Source organism: Hyperolius riggenbachi, chromosome 6, assembly GCF_040937935.1.
Source record: "Hyperolius riggenbachi isolate aHypRig1 chromosome 6, aHypRig1.pri, whole genome shotgun sequence".
Classification (NCBI taxonomy): domain Eukaryota; kingdom Metazoa; phylum Chordata; class Amphibia; order Anura; family Hyperoliidae; genus Hyperolius; species Hyperolius riggenbachi.
In genome coordinates, this window is record NC_090651.1 from 350,697,262 (window position 1) to 350,721,799 (window position 24,538).

The 24,538-nt window shown below is 46.4% G+C and overlaps 1 protein-coding gene across 3 annotated transcripts in view; it reads left to right on the forward strand.

The window, feature by feature from the left end:
* The window catches only part of ZBTB17 (zinc finger and BTB domain containing 17), a 43,270-nt gene that overhangs the window by 12,777 nt on the left and 5,955 nt on the right, over positions 1–24,538 (forward strand). For all 3 annotated transcript variants that reach the window (XM_068241645.1, XM_068241644.1, XM_068241646.1), the window contains exons 5-10: positions 10,555–10,638; positions 14,036–14,418; positions 18,398–18,540; positions 18,619–18,919; positions 20,760–20,847; positions 24,399–24,515. In XM_068241645.1, coding sequence (XP_068097746.1) covers positions 10,555–10,638; positions 14,036–14,418; positions 18,398–18,540; positions 18,619–18,919; positions 20,760–20,847; positions 24,399–24,515 — 1,116 coding nt within the window. The remainder of the gene's footprint in view (positions 1–10,554; positions 10,639–14,035; positions 14,419–18,397; positions 18,541–18,618; positions 18,920–20,759; positions 20,848–24,398; positions 24,516–24,538) is intronic.

Consider the following 24,538-nt stretch of genomic DNA (forward strand, 5'->3'; position numbering starts at 1 on the left):
TGTTTTGGGGTGTATTTTTACACATACCCATGCTGGGTGGGAGAAATACCTCTGTAAATGGACAATTGTGTGTAAAAAAATCAAAAGATTGTCATTTACAGAGGTATTTCTCCCACCCAGCATGGGTATGTGTAAAAATACACCCCAAAACACATTATACTACTTCTCCCGAGTACGGCGATACCACATGTGTGGCACTTTTTTGCACCCTAACTGCACTAAGGGGCCCAAAGTCCAATGAGTAACTTTAGGATTTCACAGGTCATTTTTGTTTCAAGACTACTCCTCGCGGTTTAGGGCCCCTAAAATGCCAGGGCAGTATAGGAACCCCACTAATGACCCCATTTTAGAAAGAAGACACCCCAAGGTATTCCGTTAGGAGTATGGTGAGTTCATAGAAGTTTTTATTTTTTTGTCACAAGTTAGCGGACATTGATTTTAATAGTTTTTTTTCACAAAGTGTCATTTTCCGCTAACTTGTGACAAAAAATAAAATCTTCTATGAACTCACCATACTCCGTACGGAATACCTTTGGGTGTCTTCTTTCTAGAATGGGGTCATTTGTGGGGTTCCTATACTGCCCTGGCATTTTAGGGGCCCTAAACCGTGAGGAGTAGTCTTGAAACCAAATGTCGCAAAATGACCTGTGAAATCCTAAAGGTACTCATTGGACTTTGGGCCCCTTAGCGTACTTAGGGTGTAAAAAAGTGCCACACATGTGGTACCGCCGTACTCAGGAGAAGTAGTATAATGCGTTTTGGGGTGTATTTTTACACATACCCATGCTAAGTGGGAGAAATATCTCTGTAAATGACAATTGTTTGATTTTTTTACACACAATTGTCCATTTACATAGAAATTTCTCCCACCCAGCATGGGTATGTGTAAAAATACACCCCAAAACACATTATACTACTTTTCCTGAGTACGGCGGTACCACATGTGTGACACTTTTTTGCAGCCTAGGTGCGCTAAGGGGCCCAACGTCCTATTCACAGATCATTTTGAAGCATTTGTTTTCTAGACTACTCCTCGCGGTTTAGGGGCCCTAAAATGCCAGGGCAGTATAGGAACCCCACAAGTGACCCCATTTTAGAAAGAAGACACCCCAAGGTATTCTGTTAGGTGTATGGCGAGTTCATAGAAGATTTTATTTTTTGTCACAAGTTAGTGAAAAATGACACTTTGGGAAAAAAAACCAATAAAAATTAATTTCCGCTAACTTTTGACAAAAAATAAAATCTTCTATGAACTCGTCATACACCTAACAAAATACCTTGGGGTGTCTTTTTTTCTAAAATGGGGTCACTTGTGGGGTTCCTATACCGCCCTGGCATTTTACAGGCCCAAAACCGTGAGTAGTCTGGAAACCAAATGTCTCAAAATGACTGTTCAGGGGTATAAGCATCTGCAAATTTTGATGACAGGTGGTCTATGAGGGGGCGAATTTTGTGGAACCGGTCATAAGCAGGGTGGCCTTTTAGATGACAGGTTGTATTGGGCCTGATCTGATGGATAGGAGTGCTAGGGGGGGTGACAGGAGGTGATTGATGGGTGTCTCAGGGGGTGGTTAGAGGGGAAAATAGATGCAATCAATGCACTGTGGAGGTGATCGGAAGGGGGTCTGAGGGGGATCTGAGGGTTTGGCCGAGTGATCAGGAGCCCACACGGGGCAAATTGGGGCCTGATCTGATGGGTAGGTGTGCTAGGGGGTGACAGGAGGTGATTGATGGGTGTCTCAAGGTGTGATTAGAGGGGGGAATAGATGCAAGCAATGCACTGGCGAGGTGATCAGGGCTGGGGTCTGAGGGCATTCTGAGGGTGTGGGCGGGTGATTGAGTGCCCTAGGGGCAGATAGGGGTCTAATCTGATAGGTAGCATTGACAGGGGGTGATTGATGGGTAATTAGTGGGTGTTTAGGGTAGAGAATAGATGGAAACACTGCGCTTGGGTGGTGATCTGATGTCTGATCTGCGGGCGATCTATTGGTGTGGGTGGGTGATCAGTTTGCCCGCAAGGGGCAGGTTAGGGGCTGATTGATGGGTGGCAGTGACAGCGGGTGATTGATGGGTGGCAGTGACAGGGGGTGATTGATGGGTGGCAGTGACAGGGGGTGATTGATGGGTGATAGGTGATTGGCAGGTGATTGACAGGTGATCAGTGGGTTATTACAGGGAAGGACAGATGTAAATATTGCACTGGCGAATTGATAAGGGGGGGTCTGAGGGCAATCTGAGCGTGTAGGCGGGTGATTGGGTGCCCGCAAGGGGCAGATTAGGGTCTGATCTGATGGGTAACAGTGACAGGTGGTGATAGGGGGTGATTGATGGGTAATTAGTGGGTGTTTAGAGGAGAGAATAGATGTAAACGCTGCGCTTGGGTGGTGATCTGATGTCGGATCTGCGGGCGATCTATTTGTGTGGGTGGGTGATCAGATTGCCCGCAAGGGGCAGGTTAGGGGCTGATTGTTGGGTGGCAGTGACAGGGGGTGATTGATGGGTGATAGGTGATTGGCAGGTGATTGACAGGTGATCAGTGGGTTATTACAGGGAAGAACAGATGTAATTAATGCACTGGTGAATTGATAAGGGGGGGTCAGAGGGCAATCTGAGCGTGTGGGCGGGTGATTGGGTGCCCGCAAGGGGCAGATTAGGGTCTGATCTGATAGGTAAAAGTGACAGGTGGTGATAGGGGGTGATTGATGGGTAATTAGTGGGTGTTTAGAGGAGAGAATAGATGTAAACAATGGATTTGGGAGGTGATCTGATGTCGGATCTGCGGGCGATCTATTGGTGTGGGGGGGTGATCAGATTGCCCGCAAGGGGCAGGTTAGGGGCTGATTGATGGGTGGCAGTGACAGGGGGTGATTGATGGGTGATTGACAGGCGATTGACAGGTGATTGACAGGTGATCAGGGGGGATAGATGCATACAGTACATTGGGGGGGGGGGGGGTCTTGGGAGAATCTGAGGGGTGGGGGGGTGATCAGGAGGGAGCAGTGGGCAGGGGGGGGGGGATAAAAAAAAAATAGCGTTGACAGATAGTGACAGGGAGTGATTGATGGGTGATTAGGGGGGTGATTGGGTGCAAACAGGGGTCTGGGGGGTGGGCAGGGGGGGGGTCTGATGGGTGCTGTGGGCGATCTGGGGCAGGGGGGGTAAAAAATCAGTGTGCTTGGTGCAGACTAGGGTGGCTGCAGCCTGCCCTGGTGGTCCCTCGGACACTGGGACCACCAGGGCAGGAGGCAGCCTGTATAATACACTTTGTAAACATTACAAAGTGTATTATACACTTTGTATGCGGCGATCGTCGGGTTAACATCCCGCCGGCGCTTCCGTATGGCCGGCGGGATGTTGCGGCGGGTGAGCGGCGCCAGGCGGAGGATCGCGTCACGGATGACGCGATCGCTCCGCCCATGCCCCTACAAGGACCGCCGCCAATTGTCAATACGGCGGTCCTTGCGGGGTGCACTTCCCGGCCGCCAATTGTCAATACGGCGGTCGGGAAGTGGTTAAAGAGAACCCGAGGTGGGTTTGAAGAATATTATCTGCATACAGAGGCTTGATCTGCCTATACAGCCCAGCCTCTGTTGCTATCCCAAATCCCCCTAAGGTCCCCCTGCACTCTGCAATCCCTCATAAATCACAGCCACGCTGCTGACAAACAGCTTGTCAGAGCTGGCTGTGTTTATCTCTATAGTGTCAGTCTGCTGCTCTCCCCGCCTCCTGCAGAACTCTGGTCCCCGCCTGCATCCCTTCCCTCCCTGTTGATTGGAGGGAAGGGAGGGGGCAGGGACCGGAGCTATGCAGGAGGCGGGGGAGCAGCTGAGACTGACACTACAGATGTAAACACAGCCTTACAGCACGGCTGTGATTTATGAGGGATTGCAGAGTGCAGGGGGACCTTAGTGGGGTTTGGGATAGCAACAGAGGCTGGGCTGTATTGGCAGATCCAGCCTCTGTATGCAGAAAACATTCTTTAAACACACCTCTGGTTCTCTTTAAGGGTAAAGGGAAGGGGGTGGGAAACCATTGGTTTAACCACTTCACAACTGAGGGGTTTTCCCCTTAAAAACCAGAGCATTTTTCACATTTTGCACTCCTCCCATTCATTTGCCAATAACTATAACACTACTTCACACAAGTAAATTATCTATATCTTGTTTTTTTCGCCACAAAGTAGGCTTTTCAGGGGTAATACTTTATTTGAGTAATTATGTTGTTCTCTATGAATTTTAAAGTGAAAAAAGAAAAAAAAAGAAAAATACACAAATTCTCTATTTTAAAGCACTATAGTTTTAGAATAAACAATGCTACCATAGATAAAACCCACACATTTTATTTGCTATTTTGTCCTGGTTATTCCAACATTTAAATGATGTTACTAGTACAATGTATGGCGACAATATATTATTTTGAAATAAAGGTGTATTTTTTCAATTCTGTGTTTTGTTTTCTCATTGTACTCTATTGGTAGTTACAAGCCCTTATATGCAAACGTAACAGTAATACACCCTCATTGCATACCTATTTATAAAGCAGAGTCTCTAAGGTAACTATTTTTGCATTATTTTTTCAATTCTGTTCCTTTTTTTTTTTTTACAAATGTTTTATTTTGGTACACAGTATAGTAAAATAAAAATGTTATTGCTTTTCATTCAGTTTGGGGCTAAACAAAATTCACATGACATAGGCCTTAGCTCTCAAACATCCCAAATTCTATTCTCCCACTTGTCACGGTTAAAATGATACCCTATATACATAATCACATAGCTTTTTGGCCTCACAATACACCGTTAACCATGATCAGCGCCAATGGATTTTTCATGGCCATTTTTTGCAGCAAAAGTAATACAGTCATTCATTCTTAGCAATGCCTCTGGAGTATCAAAACATTCGATACAGGTCATAAATGTCACCATTCTGAAAACTAGAGACCCGGGCCTACTCAGATATACCTATTGTGTAACATTTGGATTTATGCAGTTTTGCTGAAATTGCACCACAACTTTGAAAATGGTATTTTTTTACGGTTTTTTTCACTTTGGCACAAAAAAAAATATTCCATGACATAGGCCTCAGCCCTCAAACACTCCAAATTATATTCTCTCGCTTGTCACGGTTAAAATGACACCCTCTACACATAATCCCATAGCTTTTTGGCCTTGCAATACATGAGCAGCGCCAATGGATTTTTCAAGGCCAATTTTTGCAGCAAAAGTCATGCAGTCATTGATTCTTAGCAAAGCCCCTGGAGTCTCAGAACATTCGATACAGGTCATAAATGTCACCATTCTGAAAACTAGAGACCCGGGCCTACTCAGATATACCTATTGTGTAACATTTGGATTTATGAGGTTTTGCTGAAATTGCACCACAACTTTGAAAATGGTATTTTTTTACTGTTTTTTTCACTTTGGCACAAAAAAACATATCCCATGACATAGGCCTCAGCCCTCAAACACCCCAAATTATATTCTCTCGCTTGTCACGGTTAAAATGACACCCTCTACACATAATCCCATAGCTTTTTGGCCTCGCAATACACCGTTAACCATGAGCAGCGCCAATGGATTTTTCAAGGCCAATTTTTGCAGCAAAAGTCATGCAGTCATTGATTCTTAGCAAAGCCCCTGGAGTCTCAGAACATTCGATACAGGTCATAAATGTCACCATTCTGAAAACTAGAGACCCGGGCCTACTCAGATATACCTATTGTGTAACATTTGGATTTATGAGGTTTTGCTGAAATTGCACCACAACTTTGAAAATGGTATTTTTTTACCGTTTTTTTCACTTTGGCACAAAAAACATATCCCATGACATAGGCCTCAGCCCTCAAACACTCTAAATTATATTCTCTCGCTTGTCATGGTTAACATTATACGCTACATACCAAATCAGATAACGTTTTAGGCACACAGCAGACTGTTAACCACAAGTAGTACCAACAGCTTTTGCAAGGGCTATTTTTCTCACCAAAGTGTAATTCTATTTTTTAATCCTGGTACACACTTTCAATTATTATTGACCAATCACTGACACATTTTTCTACCTCCATGTAGTATGAGAGTCAACACATATTCAATATTATGAACAGATAGTGTACATGGGAGCACAGCAAAGACTATAAAAATAAAAACTCACCATTGTAGAAGCTGTAGAAATGTGGAAGCCAGAGTGTGTTTAGAATCCATACCAGAGGTCGGAGGGTGTACAGCATCCATGGTAGAAGTCAGAGGGTGTTCGACAGATATGTCGGAGGTCAGAGTTTGTTTGGCAGCCATGTCAGAGGTCAGAGGGTCTTTAGCAGCCACGTCAGAGGGTGGTTGATAGCCATGCCAGTGGTCAGATTCCAGATTGTGGTTGTCTGCTATCCGGGAAGTCCAAGTATAGGCCAAAGTTTAAGTAAAAAATTGTGAACTGAAAAAGTGAAAAAGAAAATCCCTAAAGGCTGGTTCACACTGCAAGAGTTTAACGCTAGTGGTTTGAAAAGCTCTTGCTAATGCGTTGCTATGGGGGATTTTTATAAAATCACATCGCTCAAGTGAGAACAAACTCATAGCATTGCATAAGTGAGAGTTTTTAAATTCGCAAGTGCTTAGAAAAAGCTCTTACAGAGTAAACCAGCCCTAAGGCTAGTTCACACTGCAAGAGCTTTTTCAAACTGCTTGTGATTTTAAGAGCTCTAGCTAATGTAATCCTGTGTGTGTGTTCTCACGTGAGCAATGTGATTTAAAAAAAATCACCCATAGCAATGCATTAGCAAGTGCTTTTCAAGTCACTAGTGTTAAAAAAAAGCTCTTGCAGTGTGAACCAGCTTAATTAAGAAAAAAAAAAAAAACCTCTAATACTGCAGGTCTGTGTGGTAGCTCTCGAAACACCCGATAACGCATAGTGCTGGTTTTGAAGGGCATTTTGCACAGTAATATCGGGTTTCCGATCGAATTGCATTTTTGCGGCAAACCTTACATCTCTTTTGGGGATATAGCCTCGATGAAGTAGGGGGGAGTACTGCAGGAAAATGCCTTTCATGGAGTCTGGTGACATCCTCCGAAACAAGTTGCACTGGGTTCTTTTCAGGTTGTACAGATCGGTGAATGAGTGTTCTGATGACTTGCTCCTGAAATTTTAAAAACCTGGCCTTGTTGCGTGATGATGATCTCTTATAGATGACAAAAGAGTTGTGAAGGGCCACCTGCATTAGATAAATTGATACTTTTTTGTACCAAGCCCTGCGTTTTCTATCGATGCGGTAAGGAGCAAGCATCTGATCTGCCAAGTCCACACCCCCCATGTGCTTATTGTACTCAGCAATGGCCACAGGTTTTGTCACTTCTTGTCTTCGGGACGTCACTGATGTAGTCGCCTCAGAATGTATGTTGATCAGAAGCAAAACATCCCTTTTATCCCTGTATTTTAGGGCAAGCAGTTCATCGTTTCGGTTGCTGTAACACTCCCCTCTTTTCAGTTTTTTATTCAAGACCTGTGGTGGCAGACCCTTTCTGTTAGCTCTAACAGTTCCGCAGGCCCCAGTCTGAGCTGTATGCAAAAATTTGAACAGTGGGACACTAGAATAAAAGTTGTCCACATACAGCTGATACCCTTGGTGGAGTAATGGGTTAATGAGATCCAGGACAATTCGCTCACTAGCACCCATGTAAGGAGGGCATCCAGGAGGTTCAATCACACTGTCCTTTCCTTCGTATACCCTGAAAGTATAGGTAAAGCCCGTCCCGCTTTCGCATAATTTATATAATTTGACCCCGTATCTGGATCGTTTGGAGGGGATATACTGCTTTATTCCCAGTCTTCCGTGAAAAGGTACAAGGGACTCGTCAATTGCAATTTTTTGATTTGGGATGTAAAGCTCTCCAAATTTTTGATTCAGGTGGTCAATGAGGGGCCGTATTTTGAAAAGGCGGTCACGGTCAGGGTCATCATGGGAAAGATTATTGGCATTGTCATTAAAATGCAAGCAACTCATAATCAATTCGTAACGGTGTCTGGGCATTGCTGCAGAATAAATGGGCATGTAGTGAATTGAATCCTTGCTCCAGTACCTGTTTTGCTCTGGTTTTTTTGTAATGCCCATATTGAGGGTCAAACCTAAAAAAATTTTCAGTTCAGGAACATTTGTGGGGTTCCACTTTCCCACAAATGGTGAGGTGGGATTAGCCGCTATTTTTTGCTGGGCATAAAGATTTGTCTGTTCACAGACAAACTGCGGAAATGTGTCTGTTATGAACAGACTCAAAAAATCTAGTGGCTGCATGTTCTCAGTGGCCACTTGTATACCACTACTGGCTGTGAAGGGATGGATGCTAGGGGCCTCCAAATTAGAGGGTGCCCACTGTGGGTGGCGAAGCTCATAAGGTAGCTCTTGCCTCTGACTTGGCCTGGCAGCCCTCTGACCTCTCTGACTGGCATTGCTGGTAGTAGCTGCGCTGGGTGCTGTCATCTCATCTGGGTGAGGTGATCCCCCTTCAGCAGCAGAATCGGTGTCACTGTTCATTGGATCAGGATCAGTGCCCCTCGCCTGCACATCTGTCCGAGCTGGCTGAGCTGGTGGTGGCCCAGCGGAGTCAGAATCTGTGTCGCTTTCTGACAGCGAATCCGAATCTTCTTGGGGACACCACTCTTCATCTGAATCAGATAGGTCTTCTTCACTGCTGTCGCTATACTGCAGAATGGCGCAGGCCTCTTCTGCCGTATATAGCCTCTTTGCCATCTTAATGACTAAGTTAGGCAGGCAGGTAGGTAGGTATATATTTTTATATAAAAAGGGAAGTTAGCTAGTAAGGAGTAGGGTAAAAAAGGTATAGGATATAGTATAGTATACACTATATAGTAGTGTATGAAAAAAGGAATGTATGGGCCTGAAATGCCTAACAAAAAAGGGAGGAAAGGAGAGGTTAAGTGGTGTGGCAAGGGAAGGGTTAATCAGCTTAATCAGCTACTGAAAAGCTGGTACTGAAAAGCTGTCAAAATAGATTTCCCCTCAGCAATGTGATAAAAGTAACAAATACCTCAGATCACAGGAGCAGAGTGATCTGATTTTTTTTTTACTTTTATCTACACTGTGTCTCTATTTGTAAACTTTAGAATGAATGAAGACTGCCACTGGCTGTAGCAGCCGTCAATCATTTATTATAAACTCTGATTGGATTTGGGAAACTCTTTTCCCAGTATCCAATCAGTGATCTGTAACTTAGGGGGAGTTAGTGTGTGTGTATATATGTTTATATACATCACAATGAATGAAGGCTGCCACTGGCTGTGGCAACCGTCAATCATTCATCAGAAACTCTGATTGGATTTGGGAAAAATCTTTTCCCAGTCTCCAATCAGTGATCTGTAACTTAGGGGGATGTGTGCATGTAATACAGTAATGAAAGGGCAGCTGTCAATCATTGACAAAGCACTGTGATTGGATAATGGGGACTGGGGTCCCCAAAACCAATCCAGGTGCTCTAGAGGGTCATAGGGTCACATGCCTGTGCACGATCGCCGCATACCCATGGGGGACATGTTTATGAATGAAGGCTGCCTCAAGCAGAGGCAGTCTTCATTCATTTATTTATCAGGCAACATGATTGGTTATTGGGGACTGGGGTCCCCAAAACCAATCATTGCACTGAGGAGCTGGTGTGCACGTGCGCGCGCACGGCGCGGGGGCGCGCGATCGCGCGCTGCACCTTTGTTTACAACTTATGAATGAAGGCTGCCTCAAGCAGAGGCAGTCTCCATTCATTTATTTGGCATGTGGTTTGATTGGTTTTGGGGACCTCAGTCCCCAATAACCAATCAATGGACTGCAAGGGCTGTGCGGGTGGGTGCGTGCACGCGCGATCGCGCGCACACGGCAACAAAAACAATGTGCCTGCTGTTTTGTTATGAATGAAGACTGCTCCTGTTTGAAGCAGCCTTTATTCATCAATCGGGGACACTAATTGGATTTAGGAACACTCGTTCCTAATGTCCAATTAGTCAACAGCTGTGCGGGCTGGCTGCAGTGTGCGAGCGTGTTGCCCCGCCCTCTCCCAGCATGTAAACAGGAACATACGCCTTTCTCCGTCCCTGGGGGAGAAGCAGTGCGCAGAGGGACGGAGAAATTTAGCACTGCAGAGGTAAAGTGGTTAAGCTGTCTGGCTTTTCGGAGTCCACTAAGGATAGTCACACTGACATCTGCTGGTGAGTGAGAGCACTGCTGTCTTATCGCTCATATTACCGAAAGGAATGCATTTGGGATAGTTTTTTAGGCTTCATTCATAACTTATAGCACTAGTAGGAAGGAGGCTACAGGACATGTATGAAAAACACATTCCCAACGCTGTACATGACTGCAGTCACACAATTCCTAACTTACTAACCATTCAGCGGTCATCATTGTGTTCTGATATGACCCAGGGAAAGGCTGATACCAGACATTTCATAAGCCATCGCATCCAGCCTTATCAATCCCTGAACAGAGATGTGTACATCTGTCTCTGATATACTCACATGGCACTGCCAGTGTCTGCTGCTTACCTCATCTCTCTACTCTGTCTGCAGGGGAGGCGAGTGCCACACAGGACACTCAGGAAGAGGCTCTGCCCAGCACCCCACAGGAGGCGGATATTGTGTCTTCAGCAGGAGGTGAGTGTGTATGTGAGTGATGGGAACACTGCTGTATATGCTCCACACCTCTGTGGTGACTGTCCCTCTTCCTCTGGTCCCGTCTTTGTTTTTTTGACAAACACCAGGCAGTCTGGTTTTCAGTTTTGGATATGGGGGAAGGGTAAGTACCTCTCTTGGATTTTTATTGCTGTTTGTGCTCCACCTGGAGACGTTCCTCCTCTAGCAGTGACTACAGGTGAGGGTTGATGTTCCCAGGCAGAGCTCAACTCACCCCACCTCCAACCCTGCCTCCTGTGTCCAGGATAAGAGAGGAGGTTTTGGCGGGAATCCTGAATAATCCCTGTGATTGCTGAGTTGGTGGGAACACCCTGGTGCATGATGGGAGATCTGCCCGCATACATTTCATTGGGAATCATGTTCCTGTCTGGTGATGAAAGGTCTTCAGTACTGGTTCCTGTGGCACCATAAGGGTCAAGAAGGTCCCGCCCCCAGTGATGAGGTTACAGAGCTTGGATGACAAAAGATATTTGTCCATCAACTCCAACCAGAATGAATAAAAAATTAAACTTTCTTTCCAGCATCCGCAGGTATCTCTGTTTATCCAGAGGAAGGCAAAAAAACAAACCTTTACAAGGCTCGGGCCAATTAACATTTAAATCCTTACTGACTCCAGTTGCCAGTCGGACAAATCTCTGGATCACCTCTGCTGGGAATTACCTAGTAATTATAGCTGTGGATGTCCTTCAATGCAAGAAAAGCATCCAAATCTCCTTTACATGCAGATAGAGAATTTGTCATAATTAACTCCTGTATTCCACATTTCAACTGCTCTTACTGTAAAAAATCCCATCTTAAATAGATGGCAGAACTTTTTTTCCCTCCATACACACTGTAGATCATGTCCCCTTGTCCTTTGCACAAGCCTAGGGACAATAAGCTAGCTTTTGTATTTGTATAGCTTTTGTGTAGTGAACATGATCTGTGCATGGAGAAAAAAAACATTTTAGCCATTTATTTAGGAAAGGGTTCTTTACAGTAATAGTGATTAACCTCTTGACGACCAGCTAACGCCGATTGACGTAAACTGGTCGTCTGCGGGTTACCATGGAAACGGCCGCTCGATCGAGCGGCCTTTCCATGTCAGTTCACGGAGGGTGTCTCCGTGAACAGCCGGAGAGCCGCCGATAGCGGCTCGCCGGCAAAATGTAAACAGGCAGGGAAGAAATCCCCGCTGTTTACATCATACGGCGCTGCTGCGCAGCAGCGCCGTAAGTCAGATCGGCGATCCCCGGCCTCTTATTGGCCGGGGATCGCCGCCATATGATAGGCTGAAGCCTATCCCACAATGCGCAGGACGGTTATCCGTCCTGCGCAGCCCAGCAAGGGAGAGGGAGGTAAGGGGAGGGAGGGAGCGCACAAAACGCTGCGGAGGGGGGCTTTGAGGAGCCCCCCCCCCCCGCTACCCACTAATGGCCGGCGGCGATCAGACCCCCCCAGCAGGACATCCCCCTAGTGGGGAAAAAAGGGGGGTAGTCTGATCGCCCTGCTGCACTGCTGATCGGTGCTGCGGGCTGTAGAGCCCACGCAGCACCGATCAGTGAAAATTCCCCTGGTCGGCAAGTGGTTAAGATGTGGAATGCATTTCCACAGGAAGTAGTTATGGCAAATTCTGTATGTGCATTTAAAGGAGGCTTGTATGCTTTCCTTGCGATGAAAACTATATGGTTATAATTACTAGGTAATGCCCAGTGGTGTTGATCCAGGGATTTTATCTGATCACCATCTGGAGTCGGGAAGGATTTTTTCCCCTTCTGGGGCTAATTGGACCATGCCTTGTAAGGGTTTTCGCCTTCCTCTGGATCAACAGGGATATGTGAGGGAGCAGGCTGGTGTTGTACTTTGTTCTCTGGTTAAACTCAATGGACGTATGTCTTTTTTCAACCCAAATAACCATGTAACTATTACCCTCTGCCTGTCTTTTTTTTCCAAGCTAAGTAAACCCTGTTTGTCCAACCTCTCTTTGTAAGTGAGACCTGCCATCTCTCTGATTCATTTACTTACCCGTCTTTGTATCTGTTCTAGTATATAATTTTCTTTCTTATAGTGCAGCGTTGGCGAACCTATGGCACGCGTGCCAGACCCGGCACGCGTAGCTGAATCTGCTGGCACGCCAACGTTGCTGCGCTATGAACTGGAAGCAGCATCTACTTGACGCCGCACCAGTTCATAGCCTGCAGCCCCGCTCCAGCCCGCAGTCTCCCGGGAGGCAGAGCAGGGCTACGGGAAGATGGCGTCCGAAGCCCTGTACTGGAGACTATTTGTGTCTCCAGTACAGGGTTTCGGCTTTGTTTGGGCGATTACATTTTGCTAAGAATAGTTGAACCTTGTGATTTTACAATAACTGCCATGTGAAATTTCTGAATAAAAATACCAGCATTTCTCCACCACTGCTTGGTTTGCGGATCCTTTTGTGCACAATATTAAGAAAGAAATGGAAAAAAAATAATTATTTCTCAGTTTTTGGCCATTATAGTTTAAAATTAATATACGCTACCGTAATTAAAACGCATGTATTTTATTTGCCCATTCGTCCTGCTTATTACACCATTTAAATTATGTCCCTATCACAATGTATGGCGCCGATATTTTATTTGGAAATAAAGGTGCATTCTTTCAATTTGTGTCATCACTATTTACAAGCCCATAATTTAAAAAATGATATTAATATACTCCTTTGACGTGCATATTTAAAAAGTTCAGACCCTTAGGTAACTAAGGTTATGTTGTTTTTTTTTAATTTAAAAAAAAAAAAAAATTTTATTAAAAATTTTATTTGGGTAATTTGTGGTGTGGGAGGTAAACGGCTAATTTTAAATGTAAAATAATGTATTTGTTTACTAAAAAATAGATGTGGGTGTAGTTTCACTATTTGGCCACAAGATGGCCACAGTCAAAAAGTCCTGGAAGCGTGATTGTACGCTTCCAGGAAGCATTAGGAGCACAGGAAACTTTTTGTAACACAGAAAAACCACAGCCTCTGAAAAGAGGCTGTCAGTTTTTCTGCAGGGGGCTTCGATCAATGAATGGGATCTATAATCCCATTCATTGATCACTGCCAAAATAGTAAGATACCAGCCAACCTCCCTACTCACTTGCACACTATTTTGTCAGTTAGACTTTGCAACTGCTGTTCAGGAAATGCTGTTGAAAACAAAGAAAACCCTGAGAATCCCCCATGAGGAGATGGACTGGCCCAAAACCTGTCGGTTCTGTCAGATTTTAACTGCCTACATTTTTCGCGATAGTGTTCCTTTAGTAGATGTAAGATTGGGGTCGAGCACACGCAGTGAATAGCTTCTCATGTCAGGCAGGGGACTATCCTCTCTGCAGTAACTCATACCTGCTTCTGTTGCAGAAGGTGACGGCGGACAAGTTCCTGATGAGGTGGGGGATGGGGTGAATCAGTCCGGCTGGCCTCCATCAGTACAGGACAGCAGTGCCACTCTAAACCAATCACAGCCTGAGGAAGGGGCGGTCCCCTTGAAGCAGTCGAAGCCTCCTGCAGAGGAAGTGGCAGAAGAATCGAGCGCAGAGAGGTGCGAGAGTGGACCGGACACGGCCAAGAACGCCAGCAACGACCGCTTAGAAAATGGTGACAGCATGGATGAGAATGTTTCCACTGAGAATAACCCAGCTGGTGAAACGCCCATCACCCCACGGTCGTTACGCTCTGCGCCCTCCACCTACGCTGAACGTACAGAGTCCCGCCAGTACAGCTCCACTACCCACGTGTGCGAGGTAAGTACTGCAGTACAATCAATCACTCACCCTCTGCACTCAGAACACTCACAGCAAGCTGGAACTCTATCAGCAGTTAAAAACAACTAGAGTGCAGAATTGTATTCTGTTGCAAAAAAATGGAGGATATTGGCTTCCAATATGGATTGCATGCAACAGCATTCTGTACTGAACCTTTTTACCAGCATTGAGGTTTCCTCCATAGAAAGAATTACACTGAACCCTTTCACCAACATTGAGGTTTCCTCCATAGAAAGAATCCATAAGAGGTCCACACACTGAGTACAAAGTAAACACCCTTTACAGTGTCCTACACCTGATATTCATCTGATTACTACTCATAATAATATTATTATTTAGTATTTACATCGCGCCAACATCTTCCGCAGCGCTGTACAGAGTACATTGTCTTGTCACTAACTGTCCCTCAGAGGAGCTCACAATCTGATCCCTACCATAGTCATATGTAGTGTATTTATTGTAGTCTAGGGCAATTTAGGGGGAAGCCAATTAGCTTATCTGTATGCTTTTGGAATGTGGGAGCGAGAACATACAAACTCCATGCAAATAGTGCCCTGGCTGGGATTCAAACCGGGGACCCAGCGCTGCAAGGCATGCATGTTTGGCAGTCTGACATTGGCAGACGTTAAAGAGGATCCGAGATGAAAAACTAACTATAACAAGTAACTTGTCTATATATCTCATCTAAAGTTTAGATAGTTTACACAGCAAATCTAGCTGCAAACAGCTTCAATAGTTTATGATTATTTATTCCTGTGATACAAGGGCAGCCATGTTCTGTTTGTCACATTGTCACAGGCTAAGGGTTAGAGATGCTATCAGCTTGCCTGTGTGTAAATTCAGTCCCCCCTCCCCTCTGCCTCTGAAATCAATGGCTAGTAACCTCCTCCTCCTGCCCAGACTAAGCTCCCATAAGCCCTTGCCACACTGCCAAGGCACAAAAGGAGCTGTGGGCGAGGCGTGTTTAGTTTATAGCAGTGGTTCCCAACCTTTTCCAGGTCGTGACACATCACGACAAGCATTCAGATATACATGACAGGTCCCGTATGATAGAAAAGAGGGGCTCAGTAACAATCTGCTGATGCAGCAGGCACAATGAGGGGCTCAGTGACAATCTTCTGGTGCTGCAGGCACAATGAGGGGCTCAGTAACAATCTGCTGATACTGCAGGCACAATGAGGGGCTCAGTAACAATCTGCTGATGCTGCAGGCACAATGAGGGGCTAAGTAACAATCTGCTGATGCTGCAGGCACAATGAGGGGCTCAGTAACAATCTGCTGATGCTGCAGGCACAATGAGGGGCTCAGTGACAATCTGCTGATGCTGCAGGCACAATGAGGGGCTCAGTAACAATCTGCTGATGCTGCAGGCACAGTGAGGGGCTCAGTAACAATCTGCTGATGCTGCAGGCACAATGAGGGGCTCAGTGACAATCTTCTGGTGCTGCAGGCACAATGAGGGGCTCAGTAACAATCTGCTGATACTGCAGGCACAATGAGGGGCTCAGTAACAATCTGCTGATGCTGCAGGCACAATGAGGGGCTAAGTAACAATCTGCTGATGCTGCAGGCACAATGAGGGGCTCAGTAACAATCTGCTGATGCTGCAGGCACAATGAGGGGCTCAGTGACAATCTGCTGATGCTGCAGGCACAATGAGGGGCTCAGTAACAATCTGCTGATGCTGCAGGCACAATGAGGGGCTCAGTAACAATCTGCTGATGCTGCAGGCACAGTGAGGGGCTCAGTAACAATCTGCTGATGCTGCAGGCACAATGAGGGGCTCAGTAACAATCTGCTGATGCTGCAGGCACAATGAGGGGCATTAGTGACAATCTGCTGATGCTGCAGGCACAATGAGGGGCTCAGTAACAATGTGCTGATGCTGCAGGCACAATGAGCGGCATTAGTGACAATCTGCTGATGCTGCAGGCACAATGAGGGGCTCAGTAACAATGTGCTGATGCTGCAGGCACAATGAGGGGCTCAGTAACAATCTGCTGGTGCTGCAGGCACAATGAGGGGCTCAGTGACAATCTGCTGATGCTGCAGGCACAATGAGGGGCTCAGTGACAATCTGCTGATGCTTCAGGCACAATGAGGGGCTCAGTGACCATCTGCTAATGCTGCAGGCACACTGAGGGGCTCAGTGACAATATGCTGATGCTGCAGGCACAATGAGTGGCTCAGTGACAATATGCTGATGCTGCAGGCACACTGAGGGGCCCAGTGACAATCTGCTGATACTGCAGACACAATGAGGGGCTCAGAATCAATCTGCTGATACTGCAGGCACACTGAGGGGCTCAGTGACAATATGCTGATGCTGCAGGCACAATGAGTGGCTCAGTGACAATATGCTGATGCTGCAGGCACACTGAGGAGCCCAGTGACAATCTGCTGATGCTGCAGGCACACTGAGGGGCTCAGTGACAATATGCTGATGCTGCAGGCACGAGTGGCTCAGTGACAATATGCTGATGCTGCAGGCACAATGAGGGGCTCAGTGACAATATGCTGATACTGCAGGCACAATGAGTGGCTCAGTAATAACCTGCTGATGCTGCAGGGACACTGAGGGGCTCAGTAACAATCTGCTGATGCTGCAGGCACACTGAGGGGCTCAGTAACAATCATGGGGGGGGGGGGGGTTTGGTGAGGGAGCAGTGGCATAGCTAGCATAGTTGCCCCAGTATAGGGAGTTTAGTTGCCTCAGTATAGCCAGTATAGTGCCCCAGTATAGCTAGTATAGTGCCCCAGTATAGCCAGTATAGTGCCCCAGTATAGTGCGCCAGTATAGTGCCCCAGTATAGCTAGTATAGTGCCCCAGTATAGCCAGTATAGTGCCCCAGTATAGCCAGTATAGTGCCCCAGTATAGCCAGTATAGTGCCCCAGTATAGCCAGTATAGTGCCCCAGTATAGCCAGTATAGTGCCCCAGTATAGCTAGTATAGTGCCCCAGTATAGCCAGTATAGTGCCCCAGTATAGTGCCCCAGTATAGCCAGTATAGTGCCCCAGTATAGCCAGTATAGTGCCCCAGTATAGTGCCCCAGTATAGCCAGTATAGTGCCCCAGTATAGCTAGTATAGTGCCCCAGTATAGTTCCCCAGTATAGCTAGTATAGTGCCCCAGTATAGCTAGTATAGTGCCCAAGTATAGCCAGTATAGTGCCCCAGTATAGCCAGTATAGTGCCCCAGTATAGCCAGAATAGTGCCCCAGTATAGTGCCCCAGTATAGCCAGTATAGTGCCCCAGTATAGCCAGTATAGTGCCCCAGTATAGCCGGTATAGTGCCCCAGAATAGTGCCCCAGTATAGCCAGAATAGTGCCCCAGTATAGCGCCCCAGTATAGTGCCCCAGGATAGCTAGTATAGTGCCCCAGGATAGCCAGTATAGTGCCCCAGTATAGCCAGTATGGGTAGGTGGTGCCCCCCGCCCGTCCCCGCCGCTGTTATTACCTTAACAGCGGCCGCTCTCCTCTCTCCGGCGCGTGTATTTATTCAAGCAGCGTATCTCCCGGCTGCTCTGTGTGTGATGCGCAGGAAGGAGGGCAGCGGCTTCCTGTAGCGGCGATATGTATCTCCGTTACTATGGTAACCGAGCCCTGCTTCCTGCACATCGCACACAGAGCAGCCGGGAGATACGCTGCTTGAATAAATACATGCGCTGGAGAGGGGAGAGCGGCCGCTGCTAAGATAATAAGGCAATCTGCGGGGGAGACGAGCAGGGGGAGCAGAGAGCGGCGACACATAGCTGGTGCTGCCGCGACACATAAATGTGTCGCGGCACACCGGTTGGGAACCTCTGGTTTATAGGGAATTAGAGTATTAAAACAAAACCAAAAAAGTATTTGGCTTGAGGAATGCCCTATAAACTATATGAAAGGAACACAATTATGCAATGAGTAAAAGTTTATCTTGGATCTACTTTAATGACAACTGTCCTCTCTCCCTCCAGTACTGCAATAAGGAATTCACGCACACGGGTAACTACACGCGCCACGTCCGCATCCATACCGGCGAGAAGCCGTACCACTGCCAGGAATGCGACAAGGCCTTCTCCGACCCGGCCGCCTGCAAGGCCCACGAGAAGACGCACAGGTGAGCATCGGTCATGTTGTTCCTGGTTGCTATGGATGCGCGACAACGCGATGATGACGTTCTCCGTCTCTTCTGTAGCCCTTTGAAGCCACACGGCTGCGAAGACTGCGGGAAAACGTACCGCCTGGTGAGCCTGCTGAACCTGCACAAGAAGCGGCACTCCGGGGACCCCAGCTACTACTGCAAGGTGTGCGGCAAACTCTTCACCACCTCCGGCAACCTCAAACGCCACCAGCTGGTCCACAGCGGCGAGAAGCCCTACCAGTGTGAATACTGCAACCGCCCCTTCTCTGACCCCACCTCCAAGATGCGTCACCTCGAGACGCACGACGCCAACAAGGAGCACAAGTGTCCGCACTGCGACAAGAAGTTCAACCAGGTGGGTGGAGCCTCTGCCAGACGTCTGCATTAAACTTTTTTTTAAGGCTACAGGTATCCTTTAAAGCAGACCTGAACTCAGAACTTCCTCTCTGCTCTAAAAGATAAGGAACAGCATAATAACTTTTAAAGAAAAACATTTTTGTTATAGCTTACAGAACTCCTGCAATAAATCTGCAGTGTCTTCTTCCTGCTTTCATGCAAGCAGACCGGGTTAACATCCTGTGTTAACATATTAGCTGTCTGCTGAGGACTACCAATTATCTGCTGACACAGCTGAGAGATCAAATTGCACTTGTGATTTTTTACAGATGAGGAGGAATTAGGCTCTTCTCTCTAAATACATACAGGGCGCATTTCTCTTGTTTTTCTTGTGTCCTGTGCAAGTGTTCAGGTCCACTTTAAGGAAGAGAAGAATCTAAATGTATGACCTGTCAGAAGTGAACTTTCTCATATTGATAAACCCATTACGTAATTATTATTATTTATTGTCTTTTGTAAATCGCTAACCTATTACACAGCGCTGGACTATAAATGGGGATAGACATAATTAACACACGGTTATACACGCAAACGGTATAAGATGCATGTACATGTGATTTGAGAGCTGGGCACAGAGACACAGCTATTCAAATCCAAGTAAGTCCATGGGAAGGGTGTCAGCGGTGGGGTCGATATATCAAGGTCATGCAGGGGAGGGGGGGGGAGCTGGACCCTGCCAAAGGCTTACAATCTGAAGGGGGGGGGCACTAGGTTGGGTTGCGGAATAGATACTCGTCTGAGAGAGTTAAGGTACGGTAGGGGGGGGGGGGGGGATGTTGTAGGCCATCTTGAAGAGGTTTGTTTTTAAGGCTTGCTTGAAGGGGTTGAAGTGAAGGGGTGAATTGGGGGGGGGGGGGGCAGGGGAGAGGGAGGAAGTTCCATAGGGCTGGAGGCAGCTCTGGAGAAGTCCTGCAGGCACACAAGGGAGTGAGAAATGGGCAGGACAGTCAGGTGTAGATCATTAGGACGAGAGGGGGCAGGTGGGTATATATCTGTGGACAATCTTAGAGATGTAGGTTGGCCAGTTCTTGTGCACTGATTTGTATGCCAAACGCAGAATCTTAAAACTGATCCTGAAGCAGATAGGGATCCAGTGTAGGGCTTTGCAGAGGGGAGACTGGGAAGAATGGGAAGTCTAGCTGTCATATTCATGGCTGATTGAAGGGATCCGATGCGGTTCAAGGGGAGGCTTGACAGCAAGGTGTTGCAATAGTCTAGGTAGAAGAAGATGAGGGCATGGGTGAGAAGCTTGGTAGTGTCCGGGGTCAGGAATCTTGGAGATGTTGGGGAGGTGGAAGTTGCAGGCTCTGGTAACATTTTGGATGTGGGGGCTGAAGGAGAGAGCAGAGTCCAGAGTGACACCCAGGCAACGAACCTACCTGGGAGGAAGGGCGGATGGTCGTGCTGTTGTTCGTGACGTGAATATCCGGGAGGGTAGCTGCAGCACGGGGTGGGAAAATCAGGAGCTCAGTTTTATCCAAGTTAAGTTTTTCAAGAACTTGGCTGACATCCAGAAGGAGATGGAGAGGCAGGAGGAGACCTTATCCATGGTGGAGGTGAGATGGGGGTATGGAGATAGATCTGGGTATCTTCGCCATTTAGCTGGTATTTAAAGCCAAGGGAGTAGATGATTTTTCCAATGGAGGTGGAGTAAATTGAGAACAGAAGGGGGCACAGAACCGAGCCCTGAGGGACCCCGACCAGGAGGGGGATGGGTGTTGAAGAGGAGCCATTGAAGAGGTTGTGAGAAGACGATCAGAGAGGAGTCTCAGTTTAAAGTTTACTGTCTTGTTATCCAGATTGGGAATCTGAAAGCACATATGAAGGTACACATCGCTGACGGACCCCTAAAGTGCAGAGAGTGCGGAAAACAGTTCACCACCTCAGGTAAGATCCAAGTCACAAATTCTCCCCAACCTTAGCAAATGAGGGGGACTCCAAACTCCTGGTACAAGAGGACCTCATGCCTGACTTCTGCCTGTGTCTAATAACTTTATCACTGCTTCTCACATCTGCATGATATATATCTTTTTTTTTTTCTTTTTCTTTTTTTGCCACAAATTAGGCTATTTGTGGGCAATACTTGTTTTTAGTAATTACTTTATTTTTTATGCATTTTATAGGTAAAACAAGGGGGAAAAAAGGAAAAAACACACTTTCTCCAATTCTATCCTCTGTAGTTTTAAAATAAGTAATGCTACTATAAAAAAACCACACATTTTATTTGCCCGTTAGTCCCGGCTATCACAACATTGAAATTACGCTCCTAGTACAATGTATGGTGGCAATATAATATTTGGAAGTAAAGGTGTATTTTTCTGTTTTGAGGGTGATTTTGTGTCTGGTCAATTTCAAGCCCTTATGGACTGAAATAACAGAAATACACCCTCGTGACATACATATTTAAAGAAAAAAAAAAGGTGATTCCTTAAAGAGTAACTGTCAGGCTGCAAAAGCTAATTTAAACCTCTATTCTCCTGTGTTAAACAGTTTAGAAGGAAGCCAAAAAAGCAATACTGAAGTTAAAAATCTCTCTTACTTTTAATGTGTGCTTATTAGCAAAGCTGTTAGACCCAAGCTCTCAAAAGGACGAAAGGCCGCATACCATACTGCAAAGCATTCTGGGGCTGCTTGGGTCCTCCCCTCGACTGCTAGTGAGAAAGTACAGGCTCATGTTACAACAGCATAGCAGTGAAAAATCTCTGGGCAGAGTACACTGCAGGAGTCCGCTATTGTTCCTAGCCACATGGCTAATCAATATTCACTGCACAGTAGTGTTATTCATTAGGGATCTTTTGTGTGAGTGAATCATCAGGAAGCAGGCAGGACATGACGACACATTTGGCTTCATAGGAGACAGACAAACATGGAACCTGCCATGAGCTGTCAGGAGCATCATTCTCTGCAAATACTATATAAAAATTCTGTGAAATCCAAACGTGGACAGTGAAATGCATATGTAATGTAAGTACAGCCAATCTTTAGCTACTGATATATGTGTTTTTTTTCTCTGAGACCCTATACCTAACAGCTCCTCTTTAAAGCATACATCCAGGCAGGTGAAAAAAAAACAAAATCCGCTAACCTGGGGCTTCCTCCAACCCCTGGCAGCCAGCCTGTGCCCTTGTCGCAGCTCCGGTGGCTCCCGGTATCCTCTGCTGCAGAAGCTGACCTTGCCCGGTCGGCTTCCTGGTTGGCATCTTGTGCGTTCCACCGCGCGGGTGACATGGTCTGGCCGACGTCATAAGGCTCAGAACTACTGCGTCTGCGCATGACAATCCTGATGACGTCGGCCAGACTACGTGACCCGCGCGGTGGAACGCACAAGAAGCCAACCGGGAGGTCGGCTTCTGCAGCGGAGGACACCGGGAGCCACCGGAGCTGCGGCAAGGGCACACGACGGCTGCCAGGGGCTGGAGGAAGCCCCAGGTAAGTGGATTTTGTTTGTTTTTTTTATCTGCCTGGACCTTCCCTTTAAGGCAACTATTAATGTTTTGTTTTGTTTTCTTATGCAATTGTTATTTATTTTATTATTAAAAATGTTTGGTGTGTGCAATTTTACATATCCCCACTAGAGGGCACTAGAGACACTGCCCTGTCTTTCCAGGAAGTGTTTAATTCCTTTTTTCTTTTTTTTTACTTTATACTTCTTTCATCTTTATGAATGGACATGGCCCCTGATCGGGGTCATGTCAGTTCACTGTAGGCACTGCAATTGGTTCAGGGAACCCTCGGTTCCCTTCCTCAATTGCCGGTATGGAAAAGCCGCCGGGTAATAGCTGGGGTTGCGTGGACATGGGTGTGCACCCTTCGCTCTAACACTGGACGAGAATAGGCAGCCATATAGCCCACAGTGCTGTCTATCTGGATGACTAGAGTCGTCCAAATAGACTTACGTGGTTAAAAGCCGGGGTCTTCGTTACAAAAGAATACATTCTCTTGCGTAGTTATTTGAATGTCCTAGTTGGAGGTGAGGTGCCTGGAGTCTGTGTTTTGTCTTGTAACTTTTCCTTGTGGCCAGGCTTATATTCAGTGCACTCCCTCTTTCCCCTATTTGTGACCATTGTCAGCATACACACAGCTTATGCTGGTGGTGTGTGTACAGTGCACATGGATGTATTTTGCTAGCTCCCTTGTGGGATTAATTTGATGCATTATCTGTCCCAGGAGAGGACGGCAGGATATGTTGGTCTAATCTTTCGATGTGTGATGCACTGCTTGCAGGGCCGTTTTTAGGCAAACCGGGCAGTTGCCTGGGGTGACAACTGTAGGAGAGGGGACTCCATAGAGCTAGTCTTGGCACACTGTACTTCATGGAATTCTTACAGCCAAATGCTAGTTCCATCCCAAGGATAGATAGTGATTTAACACCTAAATGGGCACTGCTGTGTCGATTGTTGCAACTCTGGTCGGATTTCCAGGACAATATTGTAACCTAAAAAAACTCAGGCTGTACGTAAACAGTATAATGTTTATAAAGTGGATACACACCTCTCAAAATCATTATTGCGAAGGTTTGTTACATGGGTTCAGTGAGTTTGGTACAGTGAGATATATATGGCCTGGTCATAATTTGTGTACTCTTTACAAAGTTATTTTGAGAAGCGTCATTATTTCTATGTAAATTATCAATTTCGTATTGGTGCCCCCAAAAACGTATTGATGTAGTTTATGTGCTTCCTGTTCAGTAGATTGGGGTAATGAGACAAAAGGTGCCTTGCCTGGGGTGCCAAAATAACCAGACTAAGGTCAGACTGCATGCTTGCACTATGCATGTTAAAACACATACTAACACTGGGGTACCTCTGCGCGGTGCAGGTGACTACACAAGAGAATGTATTCTTTAGGAACCAAGACCTCGGCTTTTAAAGAGGAACTCCAGTGAAAATATTTGTAATATAAAAGTGCTTCATTTTTACAATAATTATGTATAAATGATTTAGTCAGTGTTTGCCCATTGTAAAAGCTTTCCTCTCCCTGATTTACATTCTGACATTTATCACATGGTGGCATTTTTACTGCTGGCAGGTGATGTCAGTGGAAGGAGATGCTGCTTGCTTTTTTGGTAGTTGGACCCAGCTGCAAAAAGCTGTTGTTTCCCATCAATGCAATGAAGTTCACAGACAGGAAACTGTCAGGACCATGGTCCTGACATCACACTATGGGAGGGGTTTTATCGCAATATCAGCCATACAGAGCCCCATGATGATCCGTTTGAGAAAAGGAAAAGATTTCTCATGGGAAAGAGGCGGTATCAGCTACTGATTGGGATGCAGTTCAATTCTTGGTCACAGTTTCTTTTTAACTTAGCTGCAGGGATAGCAGTGGCTCCTGGATGATTGATTTGAAAGTGAGTGTGGAAAGGGTTAACTGATTTTGCTAGTGTCCCCTCCAGACAAGGGAGACCCCCATACCTGACCTGAGTCTGTGTCCTGCAGGAAACCTGAAGCGGCATCTGCGTATCCACAGCGGGGAGAAGCCCTATGTGTGCGTTCACTGCAAGAGGAAATTCGCTGACCCAGGAGCGTTACAGCGGCACGTCCGGACCCACACCGGTAACGTTCTGCTTCTGTACAGC